The sequence below is a fragment of the Lepisosteus platostomus genome, chromosome 1 (assembly GCF_059453375.1).
Source record: "Lepisosteus platostomus isolate fLepPlt1 chromosome 1, fLepPlt1.hap1, whole genome shotgun sequence".
Lineage (NCBI taxonomy): Eukaryota > Metazoa > Chordata > Actinopteri > Semionotiformes > Lepisosteidae > Lepisosteus > Lepisosteus platostomus.
In genome coordinates this window covers 62266129-62278387 of record NC_142611.1, presented here as the reverse complement: position 1 = coordinate 62278387, position 12259 = coordinate 62266129, and the positions used below count along the sequence as shown (strand labels likewise).

Genomic DNA, 12259 nt, shown 5'->3' with positions numbered 1-12259 from the left:
GTGCTAGTGCTTTAATCCCAGAATGCCCGCAGATGCACCGTGCCCTCCGGGACTGGGACTGGACAGCTCCCAATGCCGGACTGGAAGCAGGACCAGAAAAAGGGTCTCACCTGGTCCAGCTGTTTCTGGATCTTGCTCTGCTGCTCAGTGACCAGCTTGAGCTTCTCAGCGTCAGCCTCAGGGAACTCCCGGCCAGCCTTCTTGGCAGTGCGCTGCTTGGCGCACAGGGCTTTACGAGACTTCCTGTGCACGCCGATCTGCTCCTCCAGGAACTTGAGCTGCATCTGCAGGAGCTGCTGGGTGTGGAGAAGCCACTCTTCGTACTGGTGCTGCTCCGCGTCGTCTGAGAGAGAGAGAGAACAAGAGTTACTCACTCCTGTCCTGGAGAGCTAAGAGTCTTCAAGCTTCAACCCAAACAACCCGAATTACTGAAGAGAACAGTTGTTTCAATTAAGTACCAAAGTCTCTGTGTTTAAGCTCTCTGTGACCAAGCATAACGGATAGAGTGCCGAGAAAGGCAACTACTTGCTCCAACAATGAAACACACGGTTTTAGATGCACATTAAAAAACACAAGAAATGAGTATTGTGCGCAAAAGCATTTGTTGTACTTTGAATGCCTCAGTTTAGAAAATGCTCATTTTAGCCCGTGAAGAACGGAATAGCATCGATCAGTGGTTAGGATGCTCACTACAACCACTCTTATCCCAACCCCAACCAAAAGGACTGAGCCTTGGAACACATTACCGTCTTTTTAAGCACTTACATTATGCAGTGGAGGAGGGGAGGGTGGATTCTAAAATTCTGACCATTGAACATACTCCAGCTGGGATTCCCACAAATACGATATAGGAACACATTGACACTTTACTGAACAGCATACTGAAGACTTACTGATGATTCCCTGCACAAACTGGGGAGGGTTGGGTCTGGCCTGGGTGGGCTCACTGCCTTCCCCCTCCTGTGGAAGAGAGAGAGGGTGAGATTACACTGGGTCTCCTGTCCTTGACGCTCCTCATCTCTGGAAACTGGCATATATATTAGTGCAACAAACCACACTACTGATAACAGTCGTGACAGGGCTGTTTCAAAACTACCCTTTTGATCAATGGGATGACTGAGCAGGCAATGTGCTATAATGTTCTTAAATGTGATGCAACTCTATCCATCTCATCTTCTCCCAGTTAGACAGGATCATTGACATGCGAGAGAGTAAAGAAGAGTTTCAGTAAAGGCTTTTTTCTTGCCACTCTCCCACACAGGCTGTCCTGGAGTAGGTGCTCAGTTTAGAAGGGCAGCGCAGGCTGGAGAGTGTCTGAGTGGCACCTCTTAGCTTCGCTGAACCCAAAGAGACCAGTAATCTCTTCCCAGTCAGCATCTCTCTTCACCCACCTCAGTGGGTTCACAAGCTCCTCGGTCTTCCTGGCTGGGCTGTTGTATTGCTAAGTGACTTGTCTTGAAATCCAGAATCAAACAGAAGGAACTCACATACCACTGCATTTATATTAAAAGGTAAAATCACTATTGGATCCCTTTCAAACCAATCTTTTGCCCCTAGGGGGGGTGAGTACTTTGGCATTGCAACACCCACCTCGTTGTTTAAATCCCTGCACTGCCTACCTGTTGAGTTTTGTATAGACTAAGATAGTTCCTGACATCTGAAGTGATGAAGGGATACTCTTCCACTTATTTCTGACATTGCAATAAATGACACTCTCAACATACAGAGTACAGGTGACGGAGCCTCCTACAGCTACCGAGGCTGTAGAATACCCCTCCTGGCATGCTGCTCATGGTCGCACTGTCAGATCCTGGCCCAGGGCCAGACTATCCTGTAATCCCGACAGCCTTCCAGCTCATCAAGAATGTGGCCTGTGCCTGGGCACCAGGTTCTGTTTCGGTGCTTGTGGGCTGACAGGTAGGAGCCCGGGACCTAGAGAATGCGCAGATACAGAACAGCGACGGATCGAACGCTCACCTTCACAGGCCCGGCGGGGAGCCGGCTCTGCAGATCGCTGGCCCCCGGGGCCCCAGCCAGTCTCTGAGCCAGGAGAGACACCTGCTGCCTGGAGGAAGACAAACACATTAGCCACGGGGCTCGACCCCCGCACCGCTGACCCTGAAAACCTAGCGTGCACTTCTCCCAGCACAGACCCCGGAAGGGAAGTGTTTCAGGACAGATCAGACGTCTACTGCCTGCGCTCCTGGTCTGACAAAGAGGGTGCAAAGGTGCTTCCATCTCTTGATCATTACTGTGTGAATGATCACTATTTTTGATCAGGATGGAACAGATCTTTTTTCTTTCTGAGCGCATGATGGGAATCCTAAAACAAGTTTAATGAAAAACACTGTTTCTGACATGACCATAATTAAATCACCAAAAGGGACGCATGACCATATTACGCACGCATCACACAGAGACAACCAACACTTTAACAGTGGATTCATATTTTCTCCCACTCTGCTTCCCATCACAAAGACGGAAGTGAGACTAAAGGATTCCACGATGGATTTTACTGGTATTGCCAAATCAAGACCCAAGAAGGCTCAAGGTCCAACTGCCTGGAATAATTCAGCTGGTAAGTGGCTCACGTTAAGAAGGACAAAGCCTCAGTATCCTTTAGTTCTCTGGCCAGGCTGGAGATCCCGGGATTTGATACTTTTGAACAAATGGCAGAGAGAATCGATCTATAACACAACATGCAGAGGTAGAAACTAAGAGGTCGGAAACGAGATCATTCTGCCCATTATACCAGCTCATTTAGGTGGCAGCAATACATAATCCAAAGATCTCATCCAGCTGGGCTGTGAAAGACATTGATACTGATGTCAGCATGGCTGGGTAACTTGTTCCAAAGAACCCTAAATGCTCCACCCTTAGTTTCCACTTGTGTGCACTGTTGAGTATGAAGGCCACTGGGCTGGCCTTCTCAGTGTCTTGAACCATCATGAAGGCTTGAATTGGGCCCCTTCACTCCTGGTTTTCGTCCAAGATGAAAATGATTTTTGTGTTCATGAGAGACACTCCCTTAAGGCCAGGAATTAACCTTGTTGCCCTCCCAATACAGGGGACAAGATAGCAAAAGTGATGTTTCTCAGTGAGAAAGGTGAGACAGAAGGCAGGAAAAGCAGTAACCTACCTGTTGATGCCTGGCGCCATGGCAATGTTGCCTTGTGCCATAACCCTCTTGATGCCCTTCAGAGCCACCATCTTTGCCTTGGCGATGGGGTCCATGATGTCATCTGCAGCAAACTTGTCCAGATCTGCAGAGGTGTTCAACACCACCAGTGACTCATTGGCTTGGCAAAGTCAGACAACACATTACCCCAGGAGACTCCCCCTTGGAATGCAACAGCATTTCTGTTGCCAGAGACAGACACTGCAGCTCTTCTACTCAACCCGTGCCTCAAAACGTGTAACTTTACTTCAGAGAGCATGAAGACACATGCAATTAAGACAAGAATTAACAGAAACAAACAGAAGATCCCCCTCTACCTGTGTCTGGGAAGAAGTTGTTGGCCAGCTGTGGCTGCTTGACCATCTGCGGTTGCTGCTGCTGCTGCGGATTGACCGCATGGGGGTGCCCTCCTGGTTGGCCGGCTCCCATCAGGCCTTGTGACTGGGCCATGGCGACATGTGATGGAGGGGGCATGGCAGCTCCCAGGAGCCTTTGCTGTTGCTGCTGCTGCTGCTGTTGGGGAGACATGATGTGTGGCGGCCTGGGCATCATGCCCGGCTGAAACTGCTGTCCCATCAGACCATGCGGAGGAGTGCGGTGGTGCTGTGACTGGAGTAGGACCTGTGGCTGGGCCTGGGGGGGCTGTGGCTGCTGCTGCTGCGGTATGCTGTGCATGTGTGTGTTCATGGCCCCCTGGTGGAGGGAGTTGAGCTGCTGCTGTTGCTGTTGCTGTTTCTGGAGCTCTTTCTTCTCGTGCTCCAGCAGGTCCTGTATCAGCAGGGGGAGCTCACTGGCCTCCAAAGAGCTTTCAACTTTGTCCAGATCCACAGCAGGCGAGTGCTGCCCCCCACCATCCGGCAAGCCCAGGGGGTCCTCATCCAGGTCGGCATGAGGCAAGGGGGTTGCTGAGGTGAAGGAGAGCGGGTCAACCTGCCCCGGGAGAGAGTAAGACACCCCTCCTAACCGAACAGAGCTGAGAGAAGCAGCGGTGGCCACTGTATGCGGGGAAATGCCGTTTGAGGGCTTGGCTGCTGGAGTGCTACCTCCAAGAAGCCTGGACACCGCCTCTCCTACTTCATCTTTCACTACAGGGGGTACTGCAGGTTGTTGCTGCTGTTGGGGCTTCCCCTCGTAGCTGCAGGTGGGTGTCTGGGAGCCAGTATTGGACCCCAGCCCAGCCGGCAGCCCCCCGTCCTCCAGCTTGAGTACAGGCAGCTGGGGCTGGTCTGAAGGACTGCTTTCCTGTAACGAAGACGGGTCCAGCGACGCAGAGGGTAGAGGGGCTGCAGAGGGGGTGGGCAGAGAGGGAGCCGAGGCAGCGGATCCCATTAGAGGATCCTGACCCGGTAATATCGGACCTGGTTTTGGCTCCACTTTGACATCTGGGGTAGTGGCTGACAAGGAAGGCCCCGGCACCTCACTCTCGGCCTCCACCAGGCGCAGCTGGTCTGAAAAGGCATCCTTGGGGTCACCCTGGTCCAGCTCAGGGTCCGTGTAGGCCAGCAGGTCGAACTCATCACACTTCAGCAGATCATCAAGGTGCGGATCGGTGGTCTCCAGGCTGTCCAGGTTCCCCAGGTCGTCGTCACCCTTGTCAGGGTCCAGGTCCAAAGTGGCCAGGTCATCCACATCATCCTCACCCCCTTCTCCTCCCGTGCCCCCCAGGCCTTTGGAGACAAAGGCATCGTCCAAGTCAGGCTCCGGGAGGTCCAGGCGGCAGGGCCTGGGCACAGCTGGGTTGGAGGGGGTCACCTGAGGGACCCCCCCTGCCTCTGTTGGTGGGAGCTCAGGCTGAGTGTGGGTGTGCGGGTGGGGGCTGGGGCCGCTAGGCTGGTTAGGTATTTGAGCTTGCTGCTGGGGCTGGGGTGAAGGCACGGTGCTCTGCTGGGGCAGCATTAGGGAGAGGGCCCCAGGCTGCAGGCCCAGCCTGGACTCTCTGACTCCCTCTGCTGGTGGGACTAGAGAAGGAGGCGGGGGAGGGGGCAAAGTGGGCTGGGCGAAAGGGGTGCCCAGCTCCTGCGGTGGTCCGTAGAGGCGTGGCCGAGGTTGGGGAGGGGTACCCCGTGGCACAAACTGGGTCCCCAGGGGCAGTCTCTGGGCATTGTGTCGCAGCTCTATGAACTGCTGGGCCACGGGAATGTGGGATCCCTGCATGGGCTCCCCGCCTGGGCCTGGCGCCAGCGCCCGCGGGTTGGGCAGGCCCTGGATGCCGCTCACGGGGATGTTGACGGGGTGTCTGGGGGCCCCCGTCTCCAAGCTGGATGGCTGGGGGAAGCGCCTGAGCCCCCCAGCCTGGCCTTGCCACTGAGCCGGGAAGGGGCTTCGAGGGTAGAAGCCCTGGGAGGTGCTGGGCACCGGTTGCCTGTGAAAGATCAAGAGAAATAAAAATGAATGACTGCTCCCTGCGGGGAGCCGGTGACCAGGCTGTGGTCCGGTTTTTAAAACACCCTGCAGTCACCGGTTCTGCGGAAAGCAAAAGTGTTAACTAACACGCACCTGAGGGCGCTGGGGTCCAGCATGGCGGGGGTCCCGGGAGGTGGGGGCCGGCTCATCTTGTCATCCAGCGACCCCAGGGGGGGTGCAAGCTTCCCCGTCATGGCCGATACTCCACCGGTCACCGCGGTTCTCTCCTTGAAGGGAGTCAGAGACAAGATGAGAACTGCTGCGAACACGCAGGTTGTGTTCATACCCGAAGGCTTTATGGCATCGCCCAGTGTGTCAGCAAAGCGAATACTGCCAAGATCACATTCAGCTTCTGAAAGCAGCACGAGCTCATTTCAGACACGACACGTTCATTTATTCTGCCTTCACACACCAACGTGGCTTCCTGCTGCAGACAGCTCAGTACCTGGATGGAGGGGTACGGGGGAGGGGCTCTCTGAGTCTTGTCTGGTTGGTAGACGGTTGCGTCCCCCGTCCAGCTGGTGGCGCCATTGCTGGCAGCTGCTGCCTCCTTCTCCTGCCGCAGGGAGTGTCTCTGCATCTGCTGGCGAATCAGCAGCTCCCTCAGTCGTTGTCTCTGCAGGGCCGAAGCGCACAGGTCAGGTTAGTCAGCCAGACGGGCGGGGGGGGGGGGTCAACCGCCAGCTTACACCCCGCCTGCTCTCCGCGAGGGGAGGCCCGGCGCGCTCCTTTACCTGTCTGTGCTTCTCCAGCTCGGACTGGCTGAGGCCGACGAGCGACGGGTCCTGGCCCAGCGAGAGGTCGGACAGCTCTTGGGGGTTGGACACGGCCGGGGCATCGTCCCTCCTCTCTGGCGGTCGACACATGGGGGCCTCCGGGGGCCGCGGGGTGAAGGTCTCGGGGGTGCCGGGGCCAGGCTGCAGCCGGGAGGGGAAGCCGCTGGCGTTCAGGGCCTGTGGGTGGGGCTGGGGCGGGACAGCGTCGCCGAATGGCATCCGCTGCTGGGACTGGGAGGCAGGGAACACGCCCATGTTCGGGCTGCGGCTGAAGGCGGGCGGGCCAGGGGGCTTGCCGGACAGGGGGTCCCCCACGGCCTGGGGAGGGGGAGGCTGACTAAGGTGGGGGGAGCCCCTGTAGCCCGCGTTGCCCTCGGCCGTAGCGGATGGCGGGCGGGGGGGCTTGTGCAAAGGGGCGAAAGGGTCACGGGACTGGGGTCGGGAGGGCGGCCGCGAGTACGGGTCGGGGGACTGGAAGCGGGGCGTAGCGGGGGAGTGGACCGAGAAGGCATCGTTGGAGAGGGCACCCGGCGTGAGCGGGGACTGGGAGCTGCTGCTGTGGGACTGGGGGCTGGCTGGCACGCGGGCGTAGGGCTCCTGCAGGGGCAGGGGGGGCCTCTGGGGCACCGGGGAGCAACCGTCCCCCGACTGGGGTCGGGGGGTGAGGGGCGGCTGGGCGTAGGGGTCCGAGAAGGGGGTGGAGGGGGACCGGCGGTAGCTCTCAGACGGATGGTTAGGTGACGCGCTGGGGTGCACAGGGGCGCCGGTGGGAAAACAGCCTTGAGGAGGGTTTGCAGCTTCCCCCTGGTGAGCTCGGGGTGTCAGGGGGGCTTTGAACAGTCCGGTCCCACCCTTTCCCTCCCCTGATTCAGGGAACCCCATGGCTGCAGGGGAGCCGGTCCCAAAATCCTGGCGCCCCGCGGACGAAGAGTGGGGCGAGGGAACACCAATTAAGTCAGGCCGCTGCAGCCCGAGCCCAGCTGGGGAAGATGAGGATGCTGAGGGGGAGCGGGAGGGGGTTCCCCCGAACTCCTGCCGCAGTGGTGCCTGTTGGTTTCTGAAGGGGTCCCCAAAGTGAGCAGGAGGGGGAGACATTAGAGGGGAATCTCCAGGACCACCTGGTCTGGACCTGGGGCTCTCTGGAGGAGCTAGGGGCTCCTGGGGAGTTTGCTGTAACTGTTGCTGGGGTCTCAGGAAGGGGTCTGTGGGCTGGGGCCTGCGAGGGGTGCCAGGGGTCCCCATCTGCGGGTCAAGAGAGCCCAGGCTGGGAGGCCGGACCTGGGGGGCTCCCTGAGGACCAGCAGGAGGGAACCCGGAAGAGGGGGCCACCTGCAGGGGACTGGAGGCAGGCTGGGAGTAGGGGGTAGAGGGGCTGCTGTAAGGGTGGGGGTGGGGAGACTGGTGGGGCAGTTTGGCAAAAGGATCGCCCCGGGAGTCGCCAGAGCTCGGCGTCTTGAGGGGCCCCTCAGCAGGGAAGAAAGCCGAGCCAGGATCCGGGGGAAATGGGAAGGGGCTCTCTGCAGAGCTGGGCTGGGACGGCGTGGACAGAGAGGCCGATGGGGGAGGCGGGATTTGGAGGTGGAGGTTGGGACGCTCCCCTTTGCGCCCCTCCATCTTCACCGGGCGACAGACCTGGCTCTCTGCCTGCTGTTGGGGAGAATGGGGTAGAGGAACCGGGAACATCCATTAGCCAAACAATACCAACTGAGCTCTGCTCTCCTGAAACCAGACTCTTCAACCAACACCCCAATAATCAATTACATTCCTCTAAAAACTATAAGGCCCTAACAACCATCTAACAACAATTTACACAGTGAATTAACCTTGTAGAGCCTGGCATGGCAGAGCAGATCTAGTTTTACTGTTTCAATTTGGCACAATCTGCAAGAGCATAAAAGGTTAGCCAGATGGAGTCTATAAGGATCTGAAGTTTCCAAAGCCCAAACCCATCCAATTCCTGCAGCAGGACAGCCTTCAGCTGAGGTTGGGATGAGGATGATGGTGTGTGGGAACTGAACTGGACAGGTCCACTGGTTTCCAGCAGGAGTGAGGTTTGGGGATTGTTCTGGCCAGGAAAAGTGATGGGAGTCGATCTCCTGCTCCTCCAGGCACACTAACACAAACTGCCCCCTACTGGAAGAGGCTGTTCTACAGAACACAGGAGGTCCCAATATTTTGGCCAGTGGGCATTTAAGATCTCTGAACTGTGTGCAGGATCATACTCATTTTCTGCTCTGTCCTTCCCTCTCTCAAGACTGAAGTACAAGTGTACAGAGTGCGAGAAGACCACTTTCCTAGATGGGTCATGCATCACCTCCATCTCCAACAGAGATTCTTCATTTAATCAGGGTAGGTGGATGATCCCAATACAAAAGCCAGCAAGTGGTAGACACTTCACACTCAGCTCTATCTGTCCAAGACCAATGAGTTCCACATTGCTGAAAATTCATTCACGAGACTTTGACGCCTGTCTGTCCAGAACAGGCTGCGCTCATTCAGCCGATAGTTGACGAGTTCTGCGTTTCTATAAAGAGCTCCCCTTGCTGCAAGGTACTTACCTTCTGTGCCTTGTTTATGCGCTGTGCAGCTCTGTTGTCTTTGGCCTTTTGCTAAATAAAGAAAAAAGGCATATTACATTTGCCTGCTTTATTCAGAATATCAAAGTAAAACATTCTGAGCATTTTCTTCAAGCACTCCAAAGGGTTAGCATCTCACCCAGCAATCATGTTGTGATACTGCTAGAACAGTGTCACTGCCAGTCTCACTCAGTCACTCTGTGATCATGATACAATACCGGCCAGTTCTCTGTGACAGCACACTCACCAAGTAGGGAACCTTATCTGCTGCAGAAACTTTCCTCCAGATCTTCATAATTTGTTTACACCGACTTGACCAGTCTGTGACAAGAGTGAGCAGAAGTTTGATTATTTCCTTTAAAAAACAACAAAATACAATATATCAATACTAACTGCAACCAACAGCCATGACGGGGGTCAGATTTGACAATTCTACCCTCAGGAAATGTCAGAGATCACATTCCCCATATGCATTCCAGAATAACTATGATCCAATGTGCATTCTGTTAAAATAATTTATACGAAGGTTTTTAAACACATTAAAACATTTTTGAAAGGTCATGAGCAAACTCATTTTTCAGAAAACACCACAGAACACTACAGAATAACAATGAGGATTTTTAGAGCAAACATGGCTTCCAGGGCTTTGTAATAATCATGACCTTATGTGAGCTCTGTATGTCTATGTTAGCTAGATAACATTCATTAGAAAAGTGTTCCCTAGTCATCATGACCTCACCTACAGTCTTTATTGTAGCAGGAAGCCAATTTTGTCATTTGACCAGAAACAGGTCAAAGCTTGGATATGGCCGATACAATCATGCAAACAATCAGCTGTGCACTAGGATTTCCATGGTTCACCATTTCTCCATGTTTTCACTGGCCTAGAACATTCCAAAGCAGATAGTGACTTGAAAAAGTATTCAGTCCTTCCCATGATATCCCATTTTGTGAAATTACACAGACTTTTTATAACCTTATTATTTCATTCAAAACCTGAGCGCTTAAACTGAAGACTTCTAAGGTTAAGAGAAAGTGCAGTAAATTAGCAAAAACTAATAGAAGCAAATGAAATGTTGATTGTACAGGTATTAAGCCCAGGGAACTCTATTTGGCAGCCATTAAAGCCCAGGTGTCTTAGGACACTAACCCTGGACACCACCGTAGTACAGCTTTTGCCCTTTCTCCTTGGTAGATTTGCTCAAGCTCTCTAAAGGTGCTTGGGAATCACTGGAGGGCAAGTCATTTTTAAGTCTTTCTACAAATTCTCAATAGAATTCAAGCCCAGAATTCGACTGGGCCACCCGGGGACTTTCACTTTCCTATTCTCAAGCCACTATATAGATCCAGCCTTGTGCTTTGGATCATTATCTTACCGAAAGCTAGCCTTTTCACTCCAGTTGAAAGCTTTAGGTAGACGTGTTCAGGTTTTCCTCTAGTATTTCCTGTACCTTCCTCTGTCCATTTTTCTTCAGTGCTAAAAAACTTTCCAGTCCCTGTCAAGGGGTCACTCTCCCACAGTATGACACAGCTCCCAGAGTGCTTGACTGAAGTGATGTGTCGACTGGGTAATGCGCAGTGCTGGTTTTGTGCTTGTAATACAATGCTTTGCCGTTATACCCAAAGTGTAAATTTTGTACCACCTGACCTCAAAACCTTTATCCACATGCCTGCTGTATCAATTAAATGCTGTGGAATTTGTACTGGGTTTATGTAATGGCCCAGCTTTGTGGCATGACCAAGATATTTGTTGACTTATGCACATTTTCTACCATCTCAGTCAAACTCCGTCTCTCCACGGCTTCCTTAACCACCTTCCACCATGCTCAACAGCTCAGTTTGGAGGGACGTCCTCATCTAGCAGTATCTGGGTGGTACGATCCACCTTTCTTTTCATGAAGACTGGAGAGTTTCTGCTCAGAGACTGAGATAGTACCCATTCTCCCGATTTGAGCTCCAATGTCCTTAGGACATTCCCTGAAAGCTCTTTAGTCTTCCTGAGCGAATCTCTGCTCCCTACCTGACCAAGGAACCTCGTGGGAGACAGATGTGGTTTTCTCATGATTTCAGAATAAACAACTATTGCACAGAGACAGAGGCTACTTAACTGTGTGGCTTGTTATTGCCATTTTGTTAAATTAATTTAGGTTTACCATAGCAAATGGTTTGAATACTGATGCAACCATGGCTTGTACATTTCTTTCATATTAACTGTATGCTTTCTTCTCTACCTTTAAACGTGGTGCACATCTGTATTGTGCATCTAACAAATATTGCTATTCCAACACGTCATGACAGTAAGCTTTAAAGCAAGAAGAGGTAAAAACCATGCAGGGGACTGAATACTTCTGCAAGGCACTGCATACTTCGCAATATTTAAATATATGCATTTTCAGGACACGTGACAGCTGACTGGTTCATTGTGGTCATGTGCAACAATCCTGAGAGAGAATGTGCCGTAGTCTATGATGTACCGTGAGATTTACTGACAAACGGAGTGTGGAGGCCAAACCCGGTGACTAATCCTCTTGCCTCAGTAAGACTTGGACACAGGGGTAACACTGTGCACCCAGTTTCAGATCCCCCAATATAGCTAACAAACTGTGACCTTTCCACATCATTGTGATAGTGACCTCACAGGTCTTTCCAGTTTTGGGAAATTTCATTAACTTAAATTTAATCATTTGAAAATTCCACATAATAAAAACCAATAGTCAACAGGGCTCCAGAACACACAATGCTTGTACAAAAATTGTCAGGAAAGCTACACATTACTTGAATTTCAACTAACTACTTAAATCACTTATGATGCATTATGGGGTTTCCTTCTCAGGTGACACTGTAACATGGGACTCACTGACCTGGGTATTCCTGCTTGAGGCTGGGGAAGTTGAGGTTGGCGTACAGTACAGGCGAGATGGTGGACATCTCCCCCAGCTCCTCATCCTTCTCCCAGCGCTGGAGGCTGCGCTGGTTGTACGACAGGCCGTCACTCTCCTGCTCAGTTGGTGTGGGCGGAGTGGAGGGTGTGGAGGGTGTCGCCCAAGGGCTGTCGGTGTCCATCTGGTCTGGGCTGAACAGGCCCGCCCGATCGCTGGAGCGAGAAAGAGGCGGTGGGAATGATAAACAAGAGCTCCAAGGATTCAATATAAGATGCGTGGACACACAGATCAGAGAGAGAAAGACACACTGAAGTCTGTCTTAGGACAAAAGAGATTAGAATAAAATCACTAGCAGAGGGTTTTCCAGGGATAAACTGGTCTGGATAAAGCAACCAGATCAATTTAACTCAGGATCCTCAAGGGCTTTAACTGCCATTTCTCGTT

The 12259-nt window shown here is 52.9% G+C and overlaps 1 protein-coding gene across 1 annotated transcript in view; it reads right to left on the bottom strand.

Annotated features, from left to right (window-relative positions):
• Positions 1 to 12259, bottom strand: part of kmt2d (lysine (K)-specific methyltransferase 2D) — a 62378-nt gene that overhangs the window by 19311 nt on the left and 30808 nt on the right. The window contains exons 29-39 of the mRNA XM_088633380.1: positions 11795 to 12027; positions 9181 to 9254; positions 8916 to 8966; positions 6316 to 8004; positions 6027 to 6197; positions 5675 to 5808; positions 3496 to 5540; positions 3140 to 3263; positions 1978 to 2065; positions 894 to 960; positions 111 to 343 (exon numbers count right to left, since the gene is read on the bottom strand). Of these exons, the coding sequence (XP_088489506.1) occupies positions 111 to 343; positions 894 to 960; positions 1978 to 2065; positions 3140 to 3263; positions 3496 to 5540; positions 5675 to 5808; positions 6027 to 6197; positions 6316 to 8004; positions 8916 to 8966; positions 9181 to 9254; positions 11795 to 12027 (4909 nt within the window). The remainder of the gene's footprint in view (positions 1 to 110; positions 344 to 893; positions 961 to 1977; positions 2066 to 3139; positions 3264 to 3495; positions 5541 to 5674; positions 5809 to 6026; positions 6198 to 6315; positions 8005 to 8915; positions 8967 to 9180; positions 9255 to 11794; positions 12028 to 12259) is intronic.